Source organism: Typopeltis vanoorti, chromosome 24 (genome assembly GCF_054136105.1).
Source record: "Typopeltis vanoorti isolate ZY-2024b chromosome 24, IOZ_Tvanoo_1.0, whole genome shotgun sequence".
Classification (NCBI taxonomy): domain Eukaryota; kingdom Metazoa; phylum Arthropoda; class Arachnida; order Uropygi; family Thelyphonidae; genus Typopeltis; species Typopeltis vanoorti.
In genome coordinates this window covers 35,318,320-35,344,734 of record NC_143572.1, presented here as the reverse complement: position 1 = coordinate 35,344,734, position 26,415 = coordinate 35,318,320, and the positions used below count along the sequence as shown (strand labels likewise).

General features: G+C 39.1%; 1 protein-coding gene across 1 annotated transcript in view; it reads right to left on the bottom strand.

The window, feature by feature from the left end:
* The window catches only part of LOC150093100 (BOS complex subunit NOMO3), an 84,193-nt gene extending 61,072 nt beyond the window's left edge, over positions 1-23,121 (bottom strand). Inside the window, exons 1-3 of the mRNA XM_090414154.1 lie at positions 22,961-23,121; positions 14,410-14,638; positions 377-949 (exon numbers count right to left, since the gene is read on the bottom strand). Coding sequence (XP_090270280.1) covers positions 377-949; positions 14,410-14,638; positions 22,961-23,121 — 963 coding nt within the window. The remainder of the gene's footprint in view (positions 1-376; positions 950-14,409; positions 14,639-22,960) is intronic.
* Positions 23,122-26,415: the final 3,294 nt, after the last annotated feature.

The window sequence follows — 26,415 nt, the reverse complement described above, 5'->3', positions numbered from 1 at the left end:
ACAAATTGCGAAAAGGGATTTCATAGGATAGTTGGATATGCAAGAGAAAGAACAAGAAGTTGCCCCTAGAGAAGTGTAAGAGTGTTAAAAAAGGCAACAGAATTAGAACGTTTGCTTGGAGAGTGGTAAATGAGTGGAATGGGTTGCCACAGGTAGTCATGGTTTGTCACTGAACAAGTTCAAGGAGGGGTATGATAAGCATGTTATAAATAATGATAAGTGTGGACATTCCACTGAGTCTTTATACTCTGTGGAAGTGTCTTTGTAATAATAATACACTCAAATTAGTGAAATGTAAAATATATAGAATCAAATAACTATAACAATGTTTGCATATGAAAGACAAATTCATTTAAAAAATGCTGTGTAATTATACCTGAAATTTTTCTGAAAATACAATGCTGCCATGATTGACAACAAAATCAACTTCAGGTGGAGAAACATCAAATTCAATATGTTCCCCTTTATAAAAGGGTACCAGTTTATATTCTGCAGGTGGGAGAGATGTAAAGAGAAAGCTACCATCATCTCCAGATGTAACATAACATATATAAGGTAGATTTACTTGAATATTGAAGCCTTTGACTGGCTCCTTACTGCAATCTGGAATTTTTAGAGTCTGCAGGAACTTGCTTTTGGAAAAAAGAATAAAATGAACCCCATGAATGGATTCTCCTTCACTAATTACTTGTCCCCTAACATCATAACCTGCAACCACAATTCCATCACCAGCCTTTCCATTATCCTGGAATACAATGACTGGAACTGAAGTCTTCTCAAGTAACCATTTTGGATGTGAAGCTTCAACGACATAATCTCCTGGAAGAATATGGGTGAAACTGTATTGTCCATCACTACCAGAATAAGTTTCTTTTACTACTTCACCTAATGAATTCTTCAAGATTATCTTTACACCAGGAGGACCATCAGGTTTGTTTTGGCTAATGACCTGTAAAGAAAGAAAGAAAGATGCTTAAACTGTTCTATTTATCTCTATACATACACAGTTGAACTTTCAATAAAACAGCTAATTTAAGGATAATTTAAATACAAAGACAATTATTACACATCTTTTCTTCACCGTTATTTAATTTCTCTGAGAAATCATTGATATCTATACATATACTAGGACAACACTTTTTACAATTAAATCTTGTGGGGAAAAAAAAACTCAAAAAGAGTCAAAATGAACCAATTATATACATATATATATTATTATTATTATTGTTCCTGGCAACTCCAAGGAGTCGACAGACACATCGAGGGAGGCCCTAACATCATGTCAAGAGCAACTATTCGACATTCATACAGTATCTATCATACCTTGCCTTGAACTCATTCACGGTCGTAGCACCCACAACAGACTCTGGAAGCTTATTCTACTCATTCACCACTCTCCAAGCAAAAAACCTAGCTCTAACACCCCTGTCAACCACGTTCTTGCCCGGCTTCCATTCATGGCCCCTAGTCCTCCCACCAATCATATTTTCAAAAATATCTTCTGGATCAATCTTATAGAAACCCTTCAGTAATTTGAATGTCTCAATCATATCACCCCTCCTTCACCTATCGACCAATTTCTGCAACCCACAAATCTTCAACCTATTCTCATAAGGATCATTCCACAGACCTGCTATCATCTTGGTCGGTCGTCTATGGATCCTCTCCACTTCCTCCTCATCACGAAGAAACCCTGGTGCCCATAACTGGGCACAGTAGTCCAGATGAGGTCTTACCAAGGCTCGATACAGAGGAACAACTTGTTTGTCTCTGCATGTTAAAGTATTTTTCAGAAGCCAAGTGATTTGGTGAGCTGTTTTAGTCACTTTTGCAATGTGTCCCTTAAACTTCAATTCCCTATCCACCAACACTCCCAAATCCCTGGCCTCATCAATCTCCTGGAATACGGTTCCACCAATGCGATACACTGCTGCTATTCTTTTCACCCCAAATTGCATAACCTTACACTTTGGCACATTAAATTGACATCCATTTTTCCTAGTCCAGTCCTCCAAACTATCCAAATCATCCTGTAAAATGTTGACATCCTGTGCACTCATAATTGCTCTACCCAACTTTGCATCATCAGCAAACAAGTGAACACTTCCTCTCAAATCCTTTCCTACATCATTGATGAACAAATTGAAAAGCAGTGGTCCAAGAACAGAGCCCTGTGGCACTCCACTAGTCACAAGCCATCTTTTAGACTCCACTCCTGAATAAACCACTCTCTGGTATCTCTCCTTCAACCACCCTCCTATCCATCTCACCAACCCTATATCTATCCCCATCTGCTCCAGTTTACTGATTAGGGTTCTATGTGGTATCCTATCAAAAGGCTTGGCAAGGTCTAGTAGTATTACTGTAAACCCATTACCCCTATCCAGTTCAGCTGTCACTGTGTTACAAAACGTGAGCAAGTTACTGAGGCATGATCTACTCTTCACAAAACCATGTTGTCCCCCATACAATATCTCATTTTCATCTATCCAATCCTGTATTCTTTTCTTGACTAATTTCTCTAAGACCTTGACAATGATTCCTGATATGCTAATCGGTCGGTAATTTACAACAGCAGTCTTGGAACCACCTTTATGCAGTGGAACTATTTTCCTCCCCTCTTTCCATCCCCTCGGGACTAACCCAGACCCGAGACTCAAATTAAACAAAATGATCAAGGGTACTGACAATTCTTTAGCTGCTTCTCGTACAACACGAGCTGGTATACCATCCAATCCCACAGATGTATTGACATCGAGGTTATGCAATAGATAGACTACTCACCTCCACTTCATTCACCACAATTCCCATATAATCTACTGGTACATTCATTTCTGCAATGTAACCACCTGGATGATATATTCTTGCAAAGTGCTCACTCAGTAACTCAACTATATCAACTGATTCAGTTACCTCCCTACCATCGGCGTTCTTTAAAATCATTCTGCCATGTACATTTTTCCTTTTACTTGCTACATATCTAAAAAACTGTTTAGGATTCTCTTTAGCCTGCATGGCCAATGTTCTTTCGTAATCCTTTTTTGCTTTTCTTACCACACTCGTTACCCTTCTGGCCTGCGCTTTATACCGTTTGTGTGCCTGCCGGTCACCTTTCTCCTTAAATTCCCTCCATAGTTGTTTCTTTTTTTGCAGCTCAAGCTTAATGGTGTTATTCATCCATTTAACCCCTAGTTGATTTATTATTCGGACTCTAGGTATACAGTCAGCCATTGCTTCATGCAAACACTTCTTAACTACCTCCCATGCACTATCGACTTCTAGTCCTTGCAGTTATACATGCCATGGCACTGAACCAATCAAACTCCTAAGCTTGTCATACTTTCCAGCCCGATAATTCCACATGTACCCTGTCTTAATTGAAAATTCTACACCTTTAGCCACCTCCCAAGTCAAGACCCTATGATCACTCTCACCAATTGGTGGCAATGTGGTCATATTTGTTACAGCCAAATCCTCAGTTGTAATTACTAGGTCAAGTACTCTCTGACCCCTAGTATTTTCCATTACATGCTGTCGCAGATAGCTATCCCTTAATAACCGCATAAAATCCAATTCCTTCCTCCCGTGTGTCCTCTCCTCACTCCAATCAATGTGACCATAGTTGAAATCTCCCATAATAATCACCCTCCTTCCACTCATTTCTTCTATTTGCTTGTGCATACTGTCACCACCATCTTTTCCATCACCTGGTCTATAGCAGCACCCAATTGTATATTTAGTTCTGCTAGCCACAATCTCATACCAAATGGCCTCAAATGTGCTGCTCTTTTCTCTATCCTGCAATTCAACTTCTATTCTCCTTGGCTGCAGCTCATCAGCTATCATCAACAATATTCCTTCCCCCCCATTTTATTCTCCCTGTCATTCCTGAACACACTATACCCATCATATTCAATCACACTAGCTATATCATCTACAGTCAGCCATGTTTCACTAATACCAATAACCTGTGGTCTGGAAGTGCCAACCATGGCCAAAAACTCTTCCTTCTTGTTCCTAATACTCCTAGCATTAGTGTACATGAATTTAAGACCCCCATTTTTAATTAGAAACAAAGGAAGGACAGAGAAAAATTTACCAACTAGCAAAATGTAGAAATAAAGCAGCAAAGGACATCTTACATGTGAGGCAGATCAAAGATGCTGAAGGAAGAGTATTATGGAGGGATGTGGACATAAGAAACAGATGGAAAATATACTTTGAGGGACTTTTGAATGAGGAAAATGCAAGGACTCACAGAGGAGATGGGCAGCCTTCTGAGGGGATGGTGCAGAACATCAGTAGAATGGAAGTGACGGAGGCCATGAAGAGGATGAGGAATGGAAAATCGGTGGGCCCCGACAGAATTCCAGTGGAGGCATGAAAGGCACTGGGAGAAGAGGGAATTGACCTGCTGTGGGACCTGTTCATGAAAGTTTGCCAACAGGAAAACATACCCGAGGAATGGAGGGAGAGTACTCTTGTTCCCATCTACAAGGATAAAGGGGATGCATAAGACTGTAAAAATTACAGAGGAATAAAGTTGATGTCCCACACAATGAAAATCCTAGAAAGGGTTCTTGATTGATGAAGGAGGTGGAGATTGCAAAGGAACAATTTGGCTTCATGCCTGGTAGATCAACAACAGATGCTATCTTTGGGTTAAGACAGATGATGGAAAAATATCGAGAGAAACAAAGGGAGCTACATCTGGTATTTACTGATCTGGAGAAAGCATACGATAGAGTGCCAAGGCAAGAAGTCTGGAGGTGCCTGAGGGAGAAGAAGGTGCCGGAGAAATATGTCAGGTTGGTGCGGGAAATGTACAGAAATGTGAAGACAAGTGTTCGGACCTGTTTGGGACAGACAGAAAGTTTTCAAGTAACAGTTAGCTTGCATCAAGGGTCAGCATTAAGTCCGTTTCTGTTTAATATTGTGATGGAGGTGGTAACAGAGGAGGTGAGAGAAGATGCGCCTTGGACAATGTTGTATGCTGATGACATCTTGCTGTGTGTAGATTCAAGAGAAGAAGCGGGAACTAAACTGGAAAGATGGAGAAAAGTACTGGAAGAGAGAGGTATGAGACTGAGCAGAAGTAAGACAGAGTATATGTGTTGTGCAGTGGGCGGTGGCGGCGGCCAGGAGACAGATCTGGAGCTGGAAGGAAATGTCATCAGGAAGGTGAGAGACTTTAGATACTTAGGTTCAACAGTGGAAGAAGATGGAGGAGCTGAGAAGGAAGTGGGATGCAGGATACAAGCGGGTTGGAGGAACTGGAGGGAGATGGCTAGAGTGTTATGCAATAAGAGGCTAGCTATGACATATGCTATAGAAACTGTGGCCCTGAGGAAAAATAACATCAGCAGGATGGAAGTAGCAGAGATGAGAATGCTTAGGTGGATGTGCGGTGTGACCAGAAAGGATCGTCTGAGAAATGACTATGTCAGGGGAACAGTGAAAGTTACGAACTTAGGAGCGAAAATACAGGAGGCAAGGTTGAGATGGTTTGGTCATGTGATGAGGAGGGAGGACAAATATGTGGGAAGAAGGGTCATGCAGATGGATGTGCAAGGAAGGCGGAAGCATGGGCAGCCAAAGAAGAGATGGAAGGAGCTGGTAGAAGAGGACTTGAAGATGAAGAACTTGGATGTGGTGACAGCCCAAGACAGGAAGGTGTGGAGGAGACTCATTACAAACAGTGATCCCACTTAAGTGGGAGAAGCTGCAGAAGAAGATTAGCCCCAACCCTACCTTGATGCCTTATATTGACTATCCCACTCTGATTTGTTGTCCTTATTTGCTTGGGCGTATTATATTCATTCTTACATTCAACTGCCTCCCTAAGGACTGTATATTTACTCCCCCCCCCCCTTTAATAAATCTAGTTTCCCTGAATTTGCACATCCACCACATTCAGCAACACTTTCTCAAGTCTTCTTACACCGTAATCATTCAAATGCAAGCCATCCATCTTATATAGATCCTTTCGCCCATCGAACTCACTCCACACATCCACAAATTCCACACCACTCGTCATACATAACCCACGCATAAAGTCATTCGCAATTATAGCCCTCCTTTTAAACATTTCACTGTCATACCGTGGCAAAAGACTAATCATTCTAACTCTCTCACTCTTTTCTTTTGCTACCTCAAACAATTCATTCAGGTCTTCTATCATTTCCATTTTGTCTCCTTTCAAATCATTTGTACCTGCCACAACAATCATTTCTTTCACCCTTTCCTTTTGCTCTCTAATAGACTCGGTTACATCCTCACCAGGTTGGTACGATTTTGTCAAATCCTCTACTATCACACCTCGTACTAACGAGTCTCCATACAGCACTCTACCCTTCATTTTGTTCATGTTCACACTCATACGTTTATTTTTCCTGTAATACTTTTTATTATTGGCTGGTTCATTCAGTCGACTTTTGCTCATACGCTCTAGCTGCTGTTTTGCCCTTTGTATCGCACCATTCAACAACGCGATCTCACTCATTGCGTCTATCTCATCTTTTTTATTCTCAGTAAAACCATTAATACTATCATTCACACTCTCACAATTCTCTGGTACAACCTCGCCGTTTCTTGTCATATCCCTATTTTCTTCATTTTGAAATTTGACAAAAATATCACACTCACGATCCGAAATACTCTTCGATTTCTGATTCTCCCTACATTTTCTACACACATTCACTCCTTTATTATCATCTAACCACACTCCGACCGCGCTCCGCAAAGTGTACATTTCGCAGCTAGTACACTGAATCATCTCTTTTATACTACCGTTCTTTGATAAAGATGGCGAACCATCATTACTGGCCGCCATACTTACTTGCAACGTATTTTATCAAATTATAAATTATAACACACCAAAAACACACAAAAAGATGCACTAAGAGATGCAAGGCAAACAAAACTATGCAATATTAAATAAATTTATCAATGATAACTGAAAATAATATTTATCTTATCCGGAGCTTTCACGAACACTACACACTACGAATCCCTCTAGCGGCGACAGCCCTTAGAGGGATTCGTAGTATATATATTCGTAGATATATATATATATATATATATATATATAAGGCAGTTCTCTTTCAACTAAAATATACAACAAATGTATGCATGAGCTGATCAGAATGGGGAGAAGGATTCCCAAAATTCTTAAGCATTATTGAAGAGATGGTAAACAAACTCAGCTCCTGCCATCCTCCAAAGAGACTGTGGCAAAGCAGTAAAAAAAAAAAAAAAAAAAAAAAAAAAAAAAAAAAAAAACAGCATATTAAGTAGCTCAATATTAAAGCTCCAGCTTAAAGCAGCCTATAATGAAGCCAGCAATAAGTACAGAAAGCCATCAACATATCCAAAAATCTAATTTTGAAAGGACCACATGCATATATCTAACCTCATATTAAACAGCAGTTCAAGCCTTCTGGATCCCTTGCCAGAAGTATAACTTCTTCTTTTAATGCTTTCACCTTTCATTCATCCTGATAGTACACCAATGCAATATGACCAAGAGATAAGAGGGCCTTTTGGCATCATTCATCTCCTCCAACTCCTGTATGGGTAACCATGGCAAATTATTTCAAACATTACTCAGAACAGCTCACTCCATGCTTCTTGTCTTTTGTCAAAAAGAAAGTAGAGAAATCCTGAATAGCCTTAATATGGTATTCCTCCTATTATACTAAATATTTGTGCTTTAGAACTGACACATCCTAAATAAGTCTTTTTTTTTTTAATCTTTCCTACTTCTGGCATCTATCTTGCTACATGGTAACAAGCCTATATTTAAAAACAAAGGCAATTAAAATCCTGATAATTAAGGACCAGCAATATGTATTTTGCCATCCACAGGTATAAGCTATCTTCCCCCTGATTCTGGAGACAGGCCATTAACAGGTTTAGAGAAACTGACAAGGTCACTCTTGACATTTTAAGGACATCTGATTAGGCTTGGCACTGATGCCTGCTCAATGGACTACCATCTTTAATCTATTCTATCCTCTCAGATTTCCACAGTTCTTGGAGAGAGTACTAGCTCTGTTACTTTCATTTGCCTCTTCCTTGTGTATACAGGGTGATTCAGAACTCTTGGGCCAAACTTTAAGGGGTGATAGAACACACCTAAACAAGCACTTTTCGTCATACAATGCATGGTCTGAACTCGAGCGGTGAAGCACCTAGGGGGTTAGCAACTACTGTGTCAGGAAATGAAGAAACACGAGAATGACAGAGGAGATTTGAAACAATTGCAGAAATTACAGAACATAAATTAAAGAATTTTATTGAACAAATTACAGAAACTGCTCAAAAAAGCGACCACCAACATTAATGCAGGTTTCACACCTTCGACGTAGTAATTGGTGTACATTGGCGAAAACACCAGGCATTTCTCGCACAGCGGCAATAGAAATCCTGGAAATAAGGTCCTCATTGGAATCGATGGGGCTATGGTAGATCAAGCTTTTCATATGGCTCCATAGGGAAAAGTCTAGACATGAGAGATGGGGGGATCGTGGCAGGCAAGCGATGGGACCACCCCAACCAATCCATCGTCCTGGAAATGTTGCATCCAAGGCATTCTGCACATCTACACTGAAATGGGGTGGCGCTCTGTCGAGTTGGAACCACATACGTGTTTGAATGTTTGCTGGAACAGTGTTCAGTAATTCTGGCAAGACCTCTTGTAAAAATACGTGGTGCATTCTCCCATTCAATCATGCTGGCAGAAAGTATGGGCCCATCAAATGGTCATGTAGGATTCCAGCCCAAACATTTATGGAGAAACGCAAATGGTATGAATGTGGATGTGTGGCGTGCAGATTTCTGCTCGCCCACACATGATAATCGTGGGTATTAAAAATGCCCTCACGTGTAAAGGTGCATTCGTCAGTGAATAAGACATGTGCAAAGTCTGGCTGCACTGCAGTCTGCTGCAGGAACCACTGTGCAAAATCCACACGAAGCCGGTAATCTGCAGGTGTCAAAACGTGCACCCTCTGTGCATGGTAGGGGTGTAATCGTTCGTCTCGTAGAACTCGCCACACTGTCGATTGGGGCACACGTACAGCACGAGAAATTGCTAGTGTGCTACATTCGGGACGATCTACAACCCTACGTAGAATTTCCTCTGTAACACGTGGCATCCTCACACTCCTTGTATGCGATGTATCCTGTATGCTGCTGACAAAGGAGCCCATTTCGCACAGATACCGGTGCAATTGCTGAAAGGTTTTACGATCAGGCACGCGTCTGGTACGAAAGCACTCTCGGTACAGTCTTTGTGCTTCCCTCGCATTCCCGTCCGCAGCTCTGTAAATGAAATGCATGTCAGCCTTCTCCTGATTTGTGAAAGAATCCATCCTTTTTACACTCCACGGTAGAAGTAACGATGACCGCAAAAACCAGCACTTATAAGTGTTCACTGGAAAGCACCCTCTAGTGCTTCACCGCTTGAGTTCGGACCATGCATTGTATGACGGAAAGTGCTTGCTTATGTGTGTTCTATCACCCCTTAAAGTTTGGCCCAAAAATTCTGAATCACACTGTATAAATGACCTAACCTAAAATCCTATTCATAGCTTTGCTGATGAAAATGTGCTTCATTCCTCTTTCCAGTTAGCAAACCTTGTAAGTGCATAATCATTACAAGCTTCAAGATCTTCCATTACCACTGTGTATTAAACTCCGATCTCTGCTTAGCCAGACACTACGTAAAAAAGGCTAAACAAAAGTCATGGGAGGACTTTGGCAAGAACATAGAAAATACATATTAAGAAGGTGGCAAGATATTCTGGAGGTTGTTGAAGAAGCTCAGAAATGGAGGAAAGAGTGCTGTAAAAAGAATTAGAGATGATAAAGGTGACATGAAAACAGGAGAAAAAGATATCCTTGAAGTATGGAATAATAACTTCGAAGAAATGCAAAATGAAACAAGCAGTGATAACAGCACAGTGGTAAAACACACTGACCAGGCATGCAGTCAGGAGTAAATATTGGGAAGGTTGGTTTCGGATTGGTGTGAGAAAGTGAGACTCCTCACTTTGCATACACTTTCTACACATTCTCCCACCACTATCACTTTCAACCCATACTCCAGACTCATTCGGGAATGCATACATTCCACACACATCACACCGGACAAACTCTCTGACACTACAGTTTTTGAACAATGGCGTCGTATTTTTGGATGCCAATATCTTACGTCGCATTGGTGCCATATTCAAATATATGAAACGTATCGTTAAAGACTAAATTAATTTACGGAATTTACACCAAAATCACACAGACACAACAAGCTACCAAATTTAGACAATATTACGTTATGATTTTTAACATTTATTCTAATTTCCATTCAAAATTGTACTTAGCTTTCGGGAGCTCCCTGAAAATACGACCGTTCCCCTGGCACTCTCTTTCTCAACTCTCCTGGGGAGGGGTTAAATGGATGAATAACACCATTAAGCTTGAGCTGCAAAAAAAGAAACAACTATGGAAGGAATTTAAAGAAAGGGGTGACCTGCAGGCACACGAACGGTATAAAGTACAGGCTAGAAGGGTAACGAGTGTGGTAAAAACAGCAAAAGCCGATTATGAAAGGAAACTAGCTATGCAAGCAAAAGAGAATCCCAAACAGTTCTTTCAATATGCTGCAAGCAAGAGAAAAACTGTACATGGCAAAATGATTTTAAGGAATGACGATGGTAAAGAGTTCACTGAACCAGTCGATATAGTGGAGTTACTGAGCGCGCACTTTGCAAAAGTATATCATCCAGGTGGTGACGTTGAAAAAATTAAGGAACCATTAGTTTATATGGGAATTGTGATGAATGAAGTGGAGGTGAATAGTCTATTACAGAACCTTAATGTGAATACATCTGTGGGATTGGATGGTATACCGGCACGGGTCTTGCATGAAGCGGCTAATGAATTATCAGTGCCCTTGACCATGTTGTTTAATCTGAGTCTCAGGTCTGGCTTAGACCCGAAGGCGTGGAAAGAGGGGAAAATAGTTCCACTGCATAAAGGAAGATCCAAGACTATGGTTGCAAATTACCGACCGATCAGCATATCAGGAGTCGTTGTCAAGGTCTTGGAGAAAGTAGTCAAGGGAAAAATACAGGAATGGATTGATGAAAATGAGATACTGTACAGAGGACAGCATGGCTTTGTGAAGGGTAGATCATGCCTCAGTAACTTGCTCAAGTTTTATAACAGGGTGACGGCTGAACTGGATAAGGGAAATGGGTTTACAGTGATACTGCTGGACCTGGCAAAGGCGTTTGACAGGATACCACATGGAATTCTAATCCGTAAACTACAACATATGGGAATGGATATAGGGTTGGTGAGATGGATAGCTGGGTGGTTGATGGAGAGATATCAAAGAGTAGTTTATTCAGGAGTAGAGTCCAAAAAACGGCCTGTGACTAGTGGTGTGCCACAGGGTTCTGTTCTTGGACCACTGCTGTTTAATCTGTTCATTAACGATATAGGGAATGGTCTAAGTGGGACAGTTCATTTGTTCGCTGATGATGCAAAGTTGGGTAGGGCGATAGTGAATGCAGAAGATGTCAAAGTCTTGCAAGATGACTTAGATAGATTGGAGTTCTGGACTAAGGAGAATGGATGTCAATTTAATGTGACAAAATGTAAGGTTATGCATTTCGGAGTGAAAAGATTAGCAGCAGTATACCACATTGGTGGAACTGTACTCCAAGAGATTGATGAGGCCAGGGACTTGGGAGTGTTGGTGGATAGGGAGATGAAGTTTAGGGGGCACATTGCGAAAGTAGCTAAATCAGCTCATCAACTCACTTGGTTGTTGAAAAATACCTTGACGAGCAGAGAAAAACAAGTTATTGTACCTCTGTACCGAGCCCTGATAAGACCTCATCTCGACTACTGTGCCCAGATTTGGTCACCTCGGTTCCTTCTTGATGGGGAGGAGGTTGAGAGGATCCAGAGGTGAGTGACTAAGATGATAGCAGGTCTATGGAATGAACCATATGAGAACAGGTTGAAGATTTGTGGGTTGCAGAAACTAGTTGATAGGCGAAAAAGGGGAGATATGATTGAGACATTCAAATTGCTAAAAGGATTCTATAGGATTAATTCAGATGATATTTTTGAGATCAGGACTGGTGGTGGGAGAACTAGGGGACACCCATGGAAGCTGGGCAAGAGCGTGGTTAGCAGGGGTGTTAGAGCTGGGTTCTTTACTTTTAGAGTGGTAAATGAGTGGAATAAGCTGCCAGAGTCTGTTGTGGGTGCTATGACAGTGAGCGAGTTCAAGGCAAGGTATGATAGATACTGTGAGAATGTTGAACAGCTGTGTGAACATGATGTTTAGGGCCTCCCTCGATGAGTCTAAGGACTCCTGGAGTAGCCCGTGGTAATAATAATAATAATAATAATAATAATATCCTAGAAAAAGCCATCAAAAGCCTGAAATGCAGAAAGGCAGCAGGAGTAGATGATATTCGACCAGAAATGCTCAAGCTATAAAATGAAAGAGTGTGCGAAAGTCTGGAATTCTTACAGTGGCTGCACTGCATAGTTCAGAAGGCCTGTACAGAGGGACGAATTCCAGATGATTGGAGTAGAGCTCTCATATTACCCATATATAAAAAAGGGAAATAAAACTGAATGTGAGAATTACAGAGGTATTTCATTACTGAGTGTTCCTGGTAAGATATATGCAAGTATACTTGAGAAACGGTTGAGAAAAGAGAAGCTTAGTGAAGAACAAGCTGGATTCAGGCCAAATAGAGGCTGTCAGGATCAGATCTTCACTTGACGACAAATAGTTGAGAAAGCATGGGAATATAACAAAGATCTGTATTTAAGTTTTGTCGATCTGGAAAAGGCATCTGGAATATGACAAGGTGCGAAGAGAGAAGCTATTCAAAACACTACAGTTATATGGTGTTAATGGGGCATTATATGAAGCAATACTTAGTCTTTATTTGGGTTGTAAGTCAGTAGTTAGAATTGAAGGAAGTACAGGAAGGTGGTTTAATGTTAAATCTGGTGTCAGACAAGGATGTACATTATCCCCTCTGTTATTCATTATCTATATAAATCACATTATGAAGGAAAGTGGTATTAAACCTGATATCAAAATTGGAGGTGTTAATATCAGCTCTTTGCTTTATGTGGATGATGTTATTCTTCTAAATAAATCCACAAGTCTGCAAGATTCCCTGACTAAATTGAATAAATGTTGTAATAGATATGGTATGAAGGTCCGCATTAAAAAGACAAAGACAATGAAAATAGGCAGAAACATTGAAAATATCAACTGCATTGTGAATGGAGAACTTATAGAACAAGTAAATTTCAACTGCTTAGGGACGATTTTTAGTGAAGATGGTAAATTAAATATTGAAATAGACAACAGAATCAACAAAATTGGTATGTAGGAAGCTAACTGAATAAATTTATATGGAATAAGAGAGAAATTAGCCAAAATTAGCTGTGTACAAGACAGTTTTCAAACCAATTTTAACTTATGGATCTGAGAGCTGGGTTAGAAGTAAAACATCTGACCAAAGACTAGAGCCCGCAGACATGAGAGTTCTGAGAAAGATTAGGGGCGTGAACAGATGGCATCAATGGCAATATCATATTAAAAATGAGGATATTAGGAAAGAACTTGATATTGTCAGCATCCAGGAATGCATTAGCAGAGCTAATCTCAGGTGGTATAGTCACTTAAGCAGAATGGAAAAGGAAAGATTAGCAAAACAAGTTTTCTCTGTCGAGTTGGCAGGAAAAAAACCCAGAGGAAGACCAAGATAGAGGTGGATTAATACAGTAAAAAGTACCTTAGAAGACAGAAATATAATACCTGATAATATTGGAGTCTTGACAGGTAACAGACTGATTTGGAGAAAAATTGTAGATAGGAAGTTAGTAATGATGTAGTACTATCATATCCTGTACACCCCTTGAGGGTATATATCAGGAATTTGATGATGATTTCATTTTCGCATTCGACTCTGATCATTCTCATCATTGGACTCGAGTAACAAAATCACTGAATCTCTTCAACATCTGATGGATTATCCAATCGATATATTTTTCCAGCCATTTTCAAAGTAAATTAAAAAAAAAACCTAAACCAATACTATACTGACATCAGAGGTCGCGGTATCTCTCAGATACAATTTACTATGAAATATCACACACCTTTACATAACACAAGTTAAACCAAAACTGACCGCATAAACAGTGTGGAATATCACTCGTAATATATGCATGCGTAGCTTCTCATGACCTTCAAGCTGGGCACCGGATATGTGTAAGAATATTTATATTAAACAATTTGTTTGTATCTGTCAGATCAGCCGCGACCTCCACATGGTTAAATACAGAACAGTGTAAATACTATACCTTTCCAGTTACTGAAAATCCTTTAAATGTAAAATTAATATCTTGACCCAGACTACATGGATCTGTACTTCCATCTACATGTAATGACACACTACTAGGCTCAAAACTCCAACCATTAGGTGGCTCAACTTTAAGAATGTAGTCTCCTTTATCATAAAGAGGAATTAAATAATAGCCATTATTTGGAGCACAATCTGTTTGATATTTCAGGCTTCCCTGTTTTGTATATCTGTAAAACAATAATTATATATTACAAATATAAAAATATTTGATAGAAACAAAACATTTCATTATGAGATGTGTTTTGCTTTCCTCGAGAATCAAAGATTACTTAAGAAATATTTAAATAACCATCAAGCTGAAAACTCATTATTATAGTTTACAAGAATATCACTATTTCTAATGAATGAACATGTAGAAAAGCTTGGATTTTCACTATCATTAGCTATTTTAACCATATTAACTCAACACCACATTAAAACAAAATATTTTACTACTGATATTTCACAGAATTTAAACCACATCACTAAGCGGAAAAGTGCCTGTCAAAAATCTAAGCATTACAGCCTATTATATAGTGATGGAAAAATAATTCAAATTGTTGTAAAAAAGCAAGAAGTCATTGTAACTGTTCAACTAGGACTAGAGCTACATGTCTGTTGAGATGAAAATAATCATGAAATAGATTTCTAAATTTTTGGTTAATAATACAGCAATCATTATTTTGATTAGGACAATATTTCAGTACTGCTACTATCTTCAAATTATATAAAATTATATAATATAAATTGCCACAGATAAAATTGAAGCAAACAGCCTTGAATCTGAGTGTCAGTTTTAGGGATACAATATGGTTGGAATTGGATATGATTATTGATCAATTCTTTTACTGAATGATTGATTCCTATGATTCACATGTCAGGCTGAGCATCCTGTTTAGCTGAAATAAGACAACCAGCAAGGGCTGGAATCTGGAAGACTTCATGAAAGGAAAGAGCCAGTGATTTATCCTTCAGGGTAGGCAAAAAAAAAGTTGACAGTTTATGTACTGATCTGAAGGTAATATGCAGCAAAATCTTCTGTCTAGAATTTCTGCTAATTTACAGTCATTCAGAGACCCTTTTCAAGCAACATGCAGAAGTCCCTTAGATGTCCCTAGATCAAGCTGGCACACAGAAAATGATTATTAATGATTTCCTAACTGCTTCAAGGATTATAGTCATATAGATTCAATGATTATATCCATTATTCACATTCTCCTCCAAAGATCCTTAAATCTGTTTTAATTTTCCACAAGAGAGATATGTTTTCACTTTCTTGTACTATTAATGTTCTATTGAACATCTAAGATACAGCACTATGTTTTTTTTCTTAAAGCATTTCAACCAATAACACTGGTAGTTGCAACTAACTTCCAACTTTTATTGCAGGATTATGTTATCTGCAATTAGTTTTAGTAGGAAAAGCATATCAGGTGCTAAGAGAAGAGATTTCAGAATGTTACAATTGCATGGTATAAATTATACAGAGCAATGTGTGTATACACACACACACACACACACACACACAGTGCTTCAAAATTCCATGTACAAACTTTGAGGGGAGGTAGAGAACATCAAAATCAACCATATTCATATAGGAAAGCATGACTGGAAACGCCACCCGAAAGTGATAGGTGGTGCTGTTCGCCAGTGCTCCAGGTGAACAACTGGGGCTTCCTCACTCAAGCATTCGATGTTGGTCGAAGAACATGCATCGTTTTATGAACACTGAGATGGCAGACATGCACCTCGTTTATGGGTTAGCTGACGGTAATGGACAAGCTGCTATACGAAGTATCATGAAAGGTACCCAAACAGATGTGTACAGCATCATCAAATGTTTGCGCATTTGCATCAGAATTTGTGAGACTATGGATCATTCAGGAATCGGAGGCATGATAGTGGGCAGCCACAATCAACATGAAATCCCACCATGGAAGAGGTGTTGCATGCGATGGACAACTGCATTGCGCATTTTGAACTCTGAGTCCTTACTTCCATTTCATCTGCAACAGGTCCAGTTACTGATGGCCGAAGATTATCCTCAACGTGTGGAATTTGCCCAGTGGATTCTGCAGAAAAGTGCTGTAGAGCCTGATTTTCCAACTTGTGTTTTGTTCACGGATGAAGCTTCATTTACCTGTGAAGGGGTCTTCAATCACCACAATGCTCATGTGTGAGCCCCATGAGAACCCACACGCTGTGAGATTACATGCTGCACAACAACGCTTCACCATTAATGTATGGGCAGTATCGCCGCTGACTGTTTAGTTGGCCCACCCCTGTTACCACCCCGACTGGACTCCCAGAAGTATCAGACCTTTCTGGAAGAAGTTCTGCCGGATTTATTGAACAATGTTCCAATGACTATGCTTTGACAGATGTGGTTCCAACCCGATGGGGCTCCAGCCCATTTTGGCATTTCTGTGCATCAGTACTTTGGACAGGTCCTTTGGAGCTCGATGGATTGGGCATGGTGGATCTGTCACATGGCCCCCATGCTCACCTGATTTATCGAGCATTGATTTCTTTCTATGGGGGGGGCCTTAAAGCCATGGTGTATGAAACGCCTGTTGGACCTCATGGCAAGAATCGCCATCGCAGCTGCTAATATCCAGGAAACTCTAGGTATTTTTGAAAATGTACGGCAATCAATGAGTCGTCGGTGTCAGGCATGCATCACTGCTAATGGTCGTAACTTTGAGCACCTGATGTGAAACCATATTGTGTATCCAACTACTGAACTGTTCAGTTACGCCTAATAAAGTTTTTTTACACTACTTACTGCCTTGTGTTATTTCTGTATCTTTGTGTCCCTGTTAATACCTTCCGGTGGCGTTTCCGGTCATGCTTTCCTATGTGAATATGGTTGATTTTGATGTTCTCTACCTCCCACTCAAAGTTTGTACGTGGAATTTTGAACCACCCTGTATATAGCTTGTACTTAAGTTGAAAGGCAGCTGATGTGAAGTCAATGTAAGACATGTTGGACATAATCCCTATTATTATATATCTATATGGATAACATTCAGAAAAGTGGAATTAAACCCGATATCAAAATTCAGACTGAAACAATGGAAAACAACCAAGAAAGAACAAAGGTGAACGATTAGAACATGCAATTTACAGACAAAAAAATTACTAACTGTGGTGGTGGTGGGCAGTAGATGGCGCTGAAGGTGATGATTGGTAGTAGAGGTTCGATGTAGTGGTGGAGACAGAGAGTTGTACAATAGGTGTCCTCCCGCGATGAGTCTTCGGACTCCTTGGAGGTGTCACGAATAATAATAATAATAATAATAAATAATAATAATAATTAGGAATCATGACATTTTAAAAGTAGCCACATGAACAACTAAAAACATTAATATAGCCATGATAACAGAAGCAAAAAAGAAATTAAAGGGAACGAATGATATAGATGGTTTTACTATGCTATATAGTAAAGTGGATCAACATAATTAGAGCGTCTAGTAGTCTGGCCATTTTAATCGATAATAAATGGAAAAATATAATACAAAAGTATAATCTTGTATATGATCGAATTATAACAGTTAAATTAAAAACAAATAGAAACTACTTAAATATCATAGGAGTATATGCTCCTGTAGAAGGTAGGAAAGAGGATTCTGAACAATTTTATGAGGAACTATAAAAAACAGTTAAATAAATGTAATAAAAATGACTATATATTAATAGCAGGAATAATGCTAAAATTGGAAATAATCCAATCCCAAATATCTTAGGAAAATATGGAGCAATTTGCATGAATAACAATGATCAAGAACTATTAGACTTCTATACGTTCAATAATTTTAAAATACCCAATACTTTTTTTTTTCAAAAAAGGAATATAAATAAATATACTTGGAATGGAAGAGGAACAAGATCTGTAATTGATTATATCATTACTAATCAGAAGTTAGCTTCATATGTGAGAGATGTATATGTTTACAGTTTTTCAGATCATTATCCTCTCGGCCAACCAGGCTGGCCGAGTGGTTAGCGTATCCACTCTCCTGCCAAAAGGATATGGGTTCGAATGGGCTTGGATATTTGTGCTTGTCTGTGGAAATACTAGTGGTGGTGGTGATTGGAGGTAGATGGCATTTGTGTAGTTGTGGTCAGTTGGTGGATTGAGTGGTTGAAACAGAATTTGTAGAGCAAGTTGTCTCCCTTGATGAGTCTTTGGACTCCTTGGAGGTGTCAAATAATAATAATAATTATTACTGTAGAAAGTATTTTTAACTTTGGTATAGTTATGTTAAAGATACCAAGCAATTTTAAACCTGGTTTTACTCCATTTTTCCCAAGTAAGCAAACAGACAAAATGTCAAGTTTGCACCTGCAATTGATGCAAGACTAGCTGATCCCACAGGTAGTGCAAAACCAAGGCAACTCGTGGTAAAGGTGGAGCAAGTTCTGATCACTAATCTTAATATTTACCCTTAATGCCAAAACACATCTCCAAGAAGGGGATGTGGCGCAAAATGTAAAAAATTAAAATAAATAAATAGATATAAAAGTCCACTATTTTATATTGTATTTTTAAATTTTGGCAATACACTGCTTTAGACACACAAATTCTGCGACACACTGCAACTCATTTTGATTGGATTAATAGTAAGTATTTAACATATTGCATTTAGTAAAATTTAACTTGTTACATTTGAATTTTTCAAAATTTTTGTCATTTTTGGGTTGTGTGTGTGGGGGGGGGGTGCAAGTTAGACACTTGCCACGGGCACTTCATACCCTCGTTATTGTACTGGCCACTATGATAAGAAGTACTCTCACATATAGGAATAAGGTGGTTATGTCACTGTATAAAGCACTGTCAGACCAAATGGACTACTGTGTTCAGATCTGGTCAACTGGTTGTCAATGTGGTGTGAAAATATTGGAACGGATCCAGAGAAGAGTGACTAGGACAATAATGGGACTATGAAGAGGGAGATTGAAGAAATGTGGATTGCAGAGTTTGGTAGATAGGAGGAAAAGAGGTGATATGATAAGAAACATTTAAGTTAGTGACTGGATTTCATCAGAGTAGTCTAGGAAGATTATTAAAAGAAGTTGAAGGAGAGAAGAGAGGAGAAGAACTTTACTAGATAGTCTGAGATAAGGTAAAAGTCCTTATCTGAGGCTATCTATCAAATTCCCCCTCCATCTCCTTAATAGCATTAAGGAGATGGAGGGGGGGATGACAATTTTTCTGCATACAGGGTAGTCTGGGAATATGCAAAATTAACATTTTTCTTTTTTCCAATTTTTAAGGCAATTTCACTCATGAAAAGCTGGAATACATAACACATGATGTTAGGGAATTTTTTAATATTGATTTCATAGAGCATCCATCCATAGCTTAGTTGGTATAGACGAGAACTTTGGATGGAAAGACCTAGGTTTGAATCTTGTCTAGTACATGGGAAAGTGTTACTAGGTGTTTTCAATTAAATGGCGAGTTACCCAGTCTCATATGGAGATGGAGAGATTTTTCTCTCCCGGAATTGAGTTTTTCAACTGTCAAAATGGGCAAAAAGGACTGGCAGAACATGCAATATACAGCTATACTGCATGTGTTTACCTACAGCTAGGACATTTTGGGAATAAGGATTAACTAATCTATTCCAACAGATTTAGTTTTGAATACCTACACGGTGAAGAGCAGGTTTACACGTAAATGTCAATCAGTGCCATGTATGGGATGAAGATGATGACCGAGATAGTTTAATTGATTTTTTTTTTGAACAGCAGCAGATTATAGTTGTTTGGGAGTACTTCATAAGGATGGCTGTTCCAGAGGACACAGGTGGAGAATAAAAGAGGAAGAGGAGAAGCAGGATTGTCGCGTTTGGGATGGTGGGCAGCTCACTCTTGTATTATCAAGTGAAACAGAAAGTGGTGGAATGATGGTTACCAATTCAGTAGACAAGTGACCATGGAAGTACCTGCAACAATGGATACAGTGCTGAAACAAATCTGTGATACAGATGTGGAAGTGAATTTGTAAAAGAGGGATCTTCTATTATGAACCTAAATGCTTGCTTCTGAAGAACATCAGGGAAGTTTCAGGTGAACAACTCCAAACATGCAAGCAGTATTCTAAGCATGGGTGGAATTTTGATTTGTATATAGTTAAGAGTTTAGTTGGTATAAAACAGCCTCTTGAAATGAAATATTAAATGATAGCCTAGTTTCTTGGATGCTGATGAGGCTATTTGATATAGATGATGATTGTAGTTGGTTGGTGAATTGAGTCGTGGAGGCAGAGAGTTGTAGAGTAAGTGATGAGTCATTTAACTCCCTGGAGGTGTCATGTAATAATAATAATAAATGACCTACTTATAGTCACCACTAATCCTATCCATAGCTTTGCAGATGATAGTACTCTCCTCATCCTACTCATTTGACAAACCGTGCAGTACTCTGACATCCCAAGCTAAAAGATCATCTACGACTAACATATTAAACGTTGATCTACGTACTATCTTCAATTGAGCAAGAACAATCTCGTCATATTACTTCCACCAGAACGCAGTCTTGCCTTCTCTCTCGAAGGAGATCTCCGCCCACCTACCCTTGGAGGTAAACATTAGTCAAAGCAGAGAGATCTGATCTTGTCTGGTTGTGTATTACTGAGGGTAAGGGTAGGTGGGCGGAGATCTCCTTTGAGAGAGAAGGCAAGACTGTGTTCTGGTGGAAGTAATATGACGAGATTGTTCTTGCTCAATTGAAGATAGTACGTAGATCAACGTTTAATATGTTAGTCATAGATGATCTTGTAGCTTGGGATGTCAGAGTACTGCACGGTTTGTCAAATAAGTAGGATGAGGAGAGTACTATCATCTACAAAGCTATGGATAAGATTAGTGGTGACTGTAAGTAGGTCATTTATTATTATTATTACATGACACCTCCAGGAAGTTAAATGACTCATCACTTACTCTACAACTCTCTGCCTCCACGACTCAATTCACCAACCAACTACAATCATCATCTATATCAAGGCCATCTACTGCCCACCACCACCATGGCAGGATTTGAACCTGTGGCCTTATGGCTGGAGAGTAGATACTCTAACAATTCTGTCAACCAGACCAGCATTTATGCATAGGAGAAAGAGAATGAGTGATAGGACAGAGCCTTCAGGCACTCCAGCATTGGTAGTGAAACATGAAGAGGAGACATGCACCATGACTCCCAGAGAATGACCTGAGTGAAAGCTGGCTCTACAATTACAGAGGGTGGCAGGAAGACCACAGCTCCCTTCAAACACAATTTGCTTAGTGCTGCCTTTTATCCTGTTAAGTGCTACCATATGACCCTTTGCAAGTAAATTTGAATGTCTACCCACTTTCTACTCAATTTTTCTCAGATTTTGAGTGTGAATGGGTTGGTTATTACAAGATGCATGCATGGGCAGTTATTGGCCAAACGGGATACCACGATTTATGTACATAAATTGTATGTGCTGTCTGGTTACTGCATGCTTAAAAGACATGGATCATGCCTACCATGATTGATATTAAGTTTCAAAGGCAAACATCACTTGCTTACTATGCTATATAAAACAGCAGTCGATTGATAAATCTCTTAGGTGAAATTGAAAAATTAAAATTTAGGCTCTTTTCATATGGGGTGCAATTTCAGTTAACAGTGCACATGAATGCATTTAAAACTATTTTCACTATCATTATTGTTATGTGACACTTCTAAGTAGTGGTGTAGTTAGAGGGGGGGGGGGAAGGTTTGTCCCGGGCAGCACTTGGAACCTTTTTAAACTTTTGCAGTTAATTCTAAAATACAGTCTCGAGAACTCAGTTCCAAATATCGTAATACAACTGCGAATTTCCCTCATATTTGTTGTAAGTGTTGCTAGTTGTGAGAGGAGTTTTTCTAAATGATATGGATTAAGAATTACCTACATTACTATGAAATAGACTTCGCCAATGCCATCAATGATTTCGCTAACAGAAAAGCAAGAATATAACATTTCAGAATGTTGAAATTAAAGTTTTACTTCAAAAATAAACATAGCGTTTTAATTTATTTCCCTATATGTCGTTTTGACTTTTTATAGTATTTTTGGTGTGTATTGAGAGGGACGACGAAAGCTCTAGCTACACCACTGCTTCCAAGGAATCCTCAGACTCATGGAGGGAGGGCACCTACTCTACAACTCTCCGTCTCCACCAACTACAGCTAACCGCATCATCTACACCAACGCCATCTACTTCCCACCACCACCACTAGTATGTTCACAGACAATCACAAACATTCATGCGCACGGCGGGATTCGAACCCACAGCCTTTTAGCTGGAGAGTGGATACGCTAACCACTCGTCCTACCCTACCAGGCCGGCCATAACATTTCTCAAAACAAATTGCAGTGATCTCTTGGAATTTATTAGATATGGGAATGTAATCCGATTTACCAAAATCATTTCCCTATTACAATTCCAGTTGAATAACAGGTATTTAAAGAAACTTCAGCTTCGGATACTTACAATTTAATTTCTACTCTTGAATAATTAACTCCAACGTCCGATTTCACGAAACCTCCACATCCTAATATATCATTTCCGACCCCGCGATCGCACAGGATAAACAATGCTAATAACACTAATACTTCACCATATTTTCCATAACAATCAACACACCACTTCATTTTGATCACCACAAGATCAACGGTAAACGAGCATGTTTCTGTCTTTAACTCTGAGATACTAAAGCGCCATCACACAACCCATGGTATCCAAAACAAACAAGTAAAAAAAATAAAAATAAATATAATATTAGGAATATTCTAAAATCTAAAACATAACTTATTGGCGAATAGCCAATAAGCAGTCCCGTACAAGAAGCGGCAGTACTAACAAGACGTGGTGGGTTAGTGGACTCCAGTAACTCTATAAAATGCCACAGAAGCCCAATGACATTACTGCGTCAAGGCGACCTTAGGCTGCCCTAAGCCTAATCTATATGCTCCTTCTTGCATCTCTCCCAAGCTCTTCAAGGAAGACTAAGGGTTTGTCAGATAAATGTCGATGTGCCGACAGTAAAAAGAAAACACAATTGAAATCTGATGTCAAGTAACAAGAGAAAAGACTGATGCTAGCTTGGAGGTCGCCTGGTCAAACAAGGTCCGCGTCCCTAATCGAGTAATCAGGGTTGAATCGAAAAATGAGTTACTGAAAACAAAGACAAAAAAATCAAACTCAGGCCTGTAAAGGATGGAATATCAATTGGTACATGGAATGTCCGTACACTCTGGGCAACTGGAAAATTGCAGTTGCTTTAAGAAGAAATACAGATATGATATATTGGGTATTTCAGAAATGAGAAGGACATTGTCAGGAGAATCAAATGGTGGAAGAGTTCTCTGGTCAGGAAATGAAAGTAAGTATGAAGCAGGAGTAGGTTTCCTGCTAAGTAACAAGGCCTGTCAGGCAATGATAGGATACAAGCCAGTTAGTGAAAGAATAATGGTTGCAAGATTCAGTGCCCTGCCCAACCATTTAATATCACTACCATTCAAATATATGCGTCCACTGCAGAGAGTGCAGATGAAAGCATTGAGAGAATTTACAGGGATCTACAACTAGAAATTGATGGATTGCCGAAACAGGATATATTCATCATTGGAGGAGACTGTAATGCAAAGATTGGTAAAAATAACATAGGATGGGAAAATTTGGATATGAAGAAAGGAACGAACGTAGAGAGATGCTTCTGGAATTTGCCACGGAAAACAACCTGATGATTTTCAATACCAAATTCCAACAAAAAGATTGTCGTAAATGGACACGCCGCTCCTTCGATTGAAAACACAGGAATTGATCGACTTGATATTAATAGACCAGAAATGGAGAACCTCAGTTCAACAGTGCAGTTCATTCCAAGGAGCTGGTATTAATTCGGACCACAGCTTAGAAATTGTGAATGTAACACTAAAACTGAAACAGAAATACAAAGGAAAGTTCCAAAAAGCTAGAGACATTTCAAAAGTAAATGAAGACAGGCTAAGAACAGCATATCAGAACATATTGGAAACTAAGCTTAAGATCCCAAGTGAAAAACAAAATATAAATACAAGAGCAGAACGACTGACTATAGTGCTAAAAAAAGCACTAGAGGAAGTAATTCCTAAAAGAGAAAAGATCAACAAGAAATGGATAACTCAGGAAATCCTAAAATTGGTACAAGAGAAAAGAGAACTGAAACTTAAAAGAGATAATTCAGAGGCAGCAGATGAGTTATATCGTTAAAAGTGCAATGAAGTACGAAAAGCACCAGGATCTGATAAAGACAAATGGTTGGAGGACCAGTGCAAAGATATTGAACAGTACTACGGAGAACACAAAACTAGAGCGGTCTACAAACTTATTAGAAATGTCAATAGGAAGTGGCAGACAAGATCAGTAGCAGTCAAAGATGAAGATGGTAAAGTATTGATGGACAAGACCGAAATCATACACAGATGGACAAGATATTGCAGCTAACTAAATAAAAATCAACTAAATAATACTGCAACAGAAGTAATCAAAGAACTAAAAGCAATCTCTCCACCAGCAGAGATCTTTGAAAATGACATCTTGGAAGAGGAGGTGAATAAGGCTATAAAACATCTCAAGAACAGCAAGAGTTCTGGGGATGAAAACAAAATAGGCGAGATGCTAAAATATGGGGGAGAATCAGTTGCAAAAGTGCTATGTAATGAAATATGATGATTAGGGGTATGCCTTCAAAGAGTGGAAAAAATCGATCTTGGTTGTTCATAAGAAAGGCAGTGCTTAAGGATGCACCAATTACAGAAGTCATCTTGGCAAAGTGCTAATGAAAATACTAACAGAACGCCTGAAGGATCATATGGAGGCACGTCTTTTTGATGAGCAAGCCGGATTTCGAAAAGATCGAACTAGTGCAACAAATACTCGCACTAAGACTAATAGCAGAGAATGCTCGAAGAAAGAACAAAAAGATATATACTGCTGTTTCGTGGACTTTCAAAAAGCATTTGATAATATTGATCAAAATATAACATGGGCTGTCTTGGAATTCTATGGTGTGGACAATAAATTGATCCACCTGCTGAAAGATATAAACGGCCAAGCACAAGCAAAAATCAGTATATCAGGTGTGACTGGAGATTGGTTTGCCACTAGTCAAGGCACAAGACAAGGGGACCCAATATCACCTATCATCTTCATCGCACATCTGGGAAGAACACTAGATAGGATTAAAGAAGGGGAGGGCATTTCAATAAATGGCATGAGAATAAACTTCCTCTGCTTTGTCCTGATTGAAGAAGATGCAGCAAGGCTGGAACAGACATTGCAAACACTATACATAAAAGGAAACAGATATGGACTAAATGTCAACTTTGAAAAAACTAAAACAATGATATTTGGACAACAGGAGTTACTGAACAGAGTTACCATAGACAGATTTCAACTGCAAAATGTGGAACACTTCATATATCTTGGATGACACATGACGCATGACTTGGACCCCCCCCAAAAAAAAAGAGATAAAAATTAGAATAGTCAGAGCAACAACTATTTTAAAAACCATGGAAGAGAAAGATGCAAACTAAACTGCGCATTGTAAAAACCTGTATCTTCAGCAGCATGCTCTATGGATGTGGAGCCTGGATACTCCTGAGAGAATCTGAAAGGAGGACATTAGCATTTGAGAGGAAGTGCTATAGAAAGATCTTGAGAATAAGCTGGATCCAGAATGTGAAGAATGAGTAAATCTACAGACGGATACAACCAAAAGAAAACCTGATTCAGAAAATAATCAAAGGAAAACTACGCCTCTTTGGCCATATATGTAGATTGAACGATGATAGGAAAATAAAAATGCTGCTGCTGTTTGGGATGATTGAAGGAAAGAACAAAAAAGGAAGACCAAACAGGGAATGGGGGGAATGACATTGTCAAATGGTGCAGAAACTCTA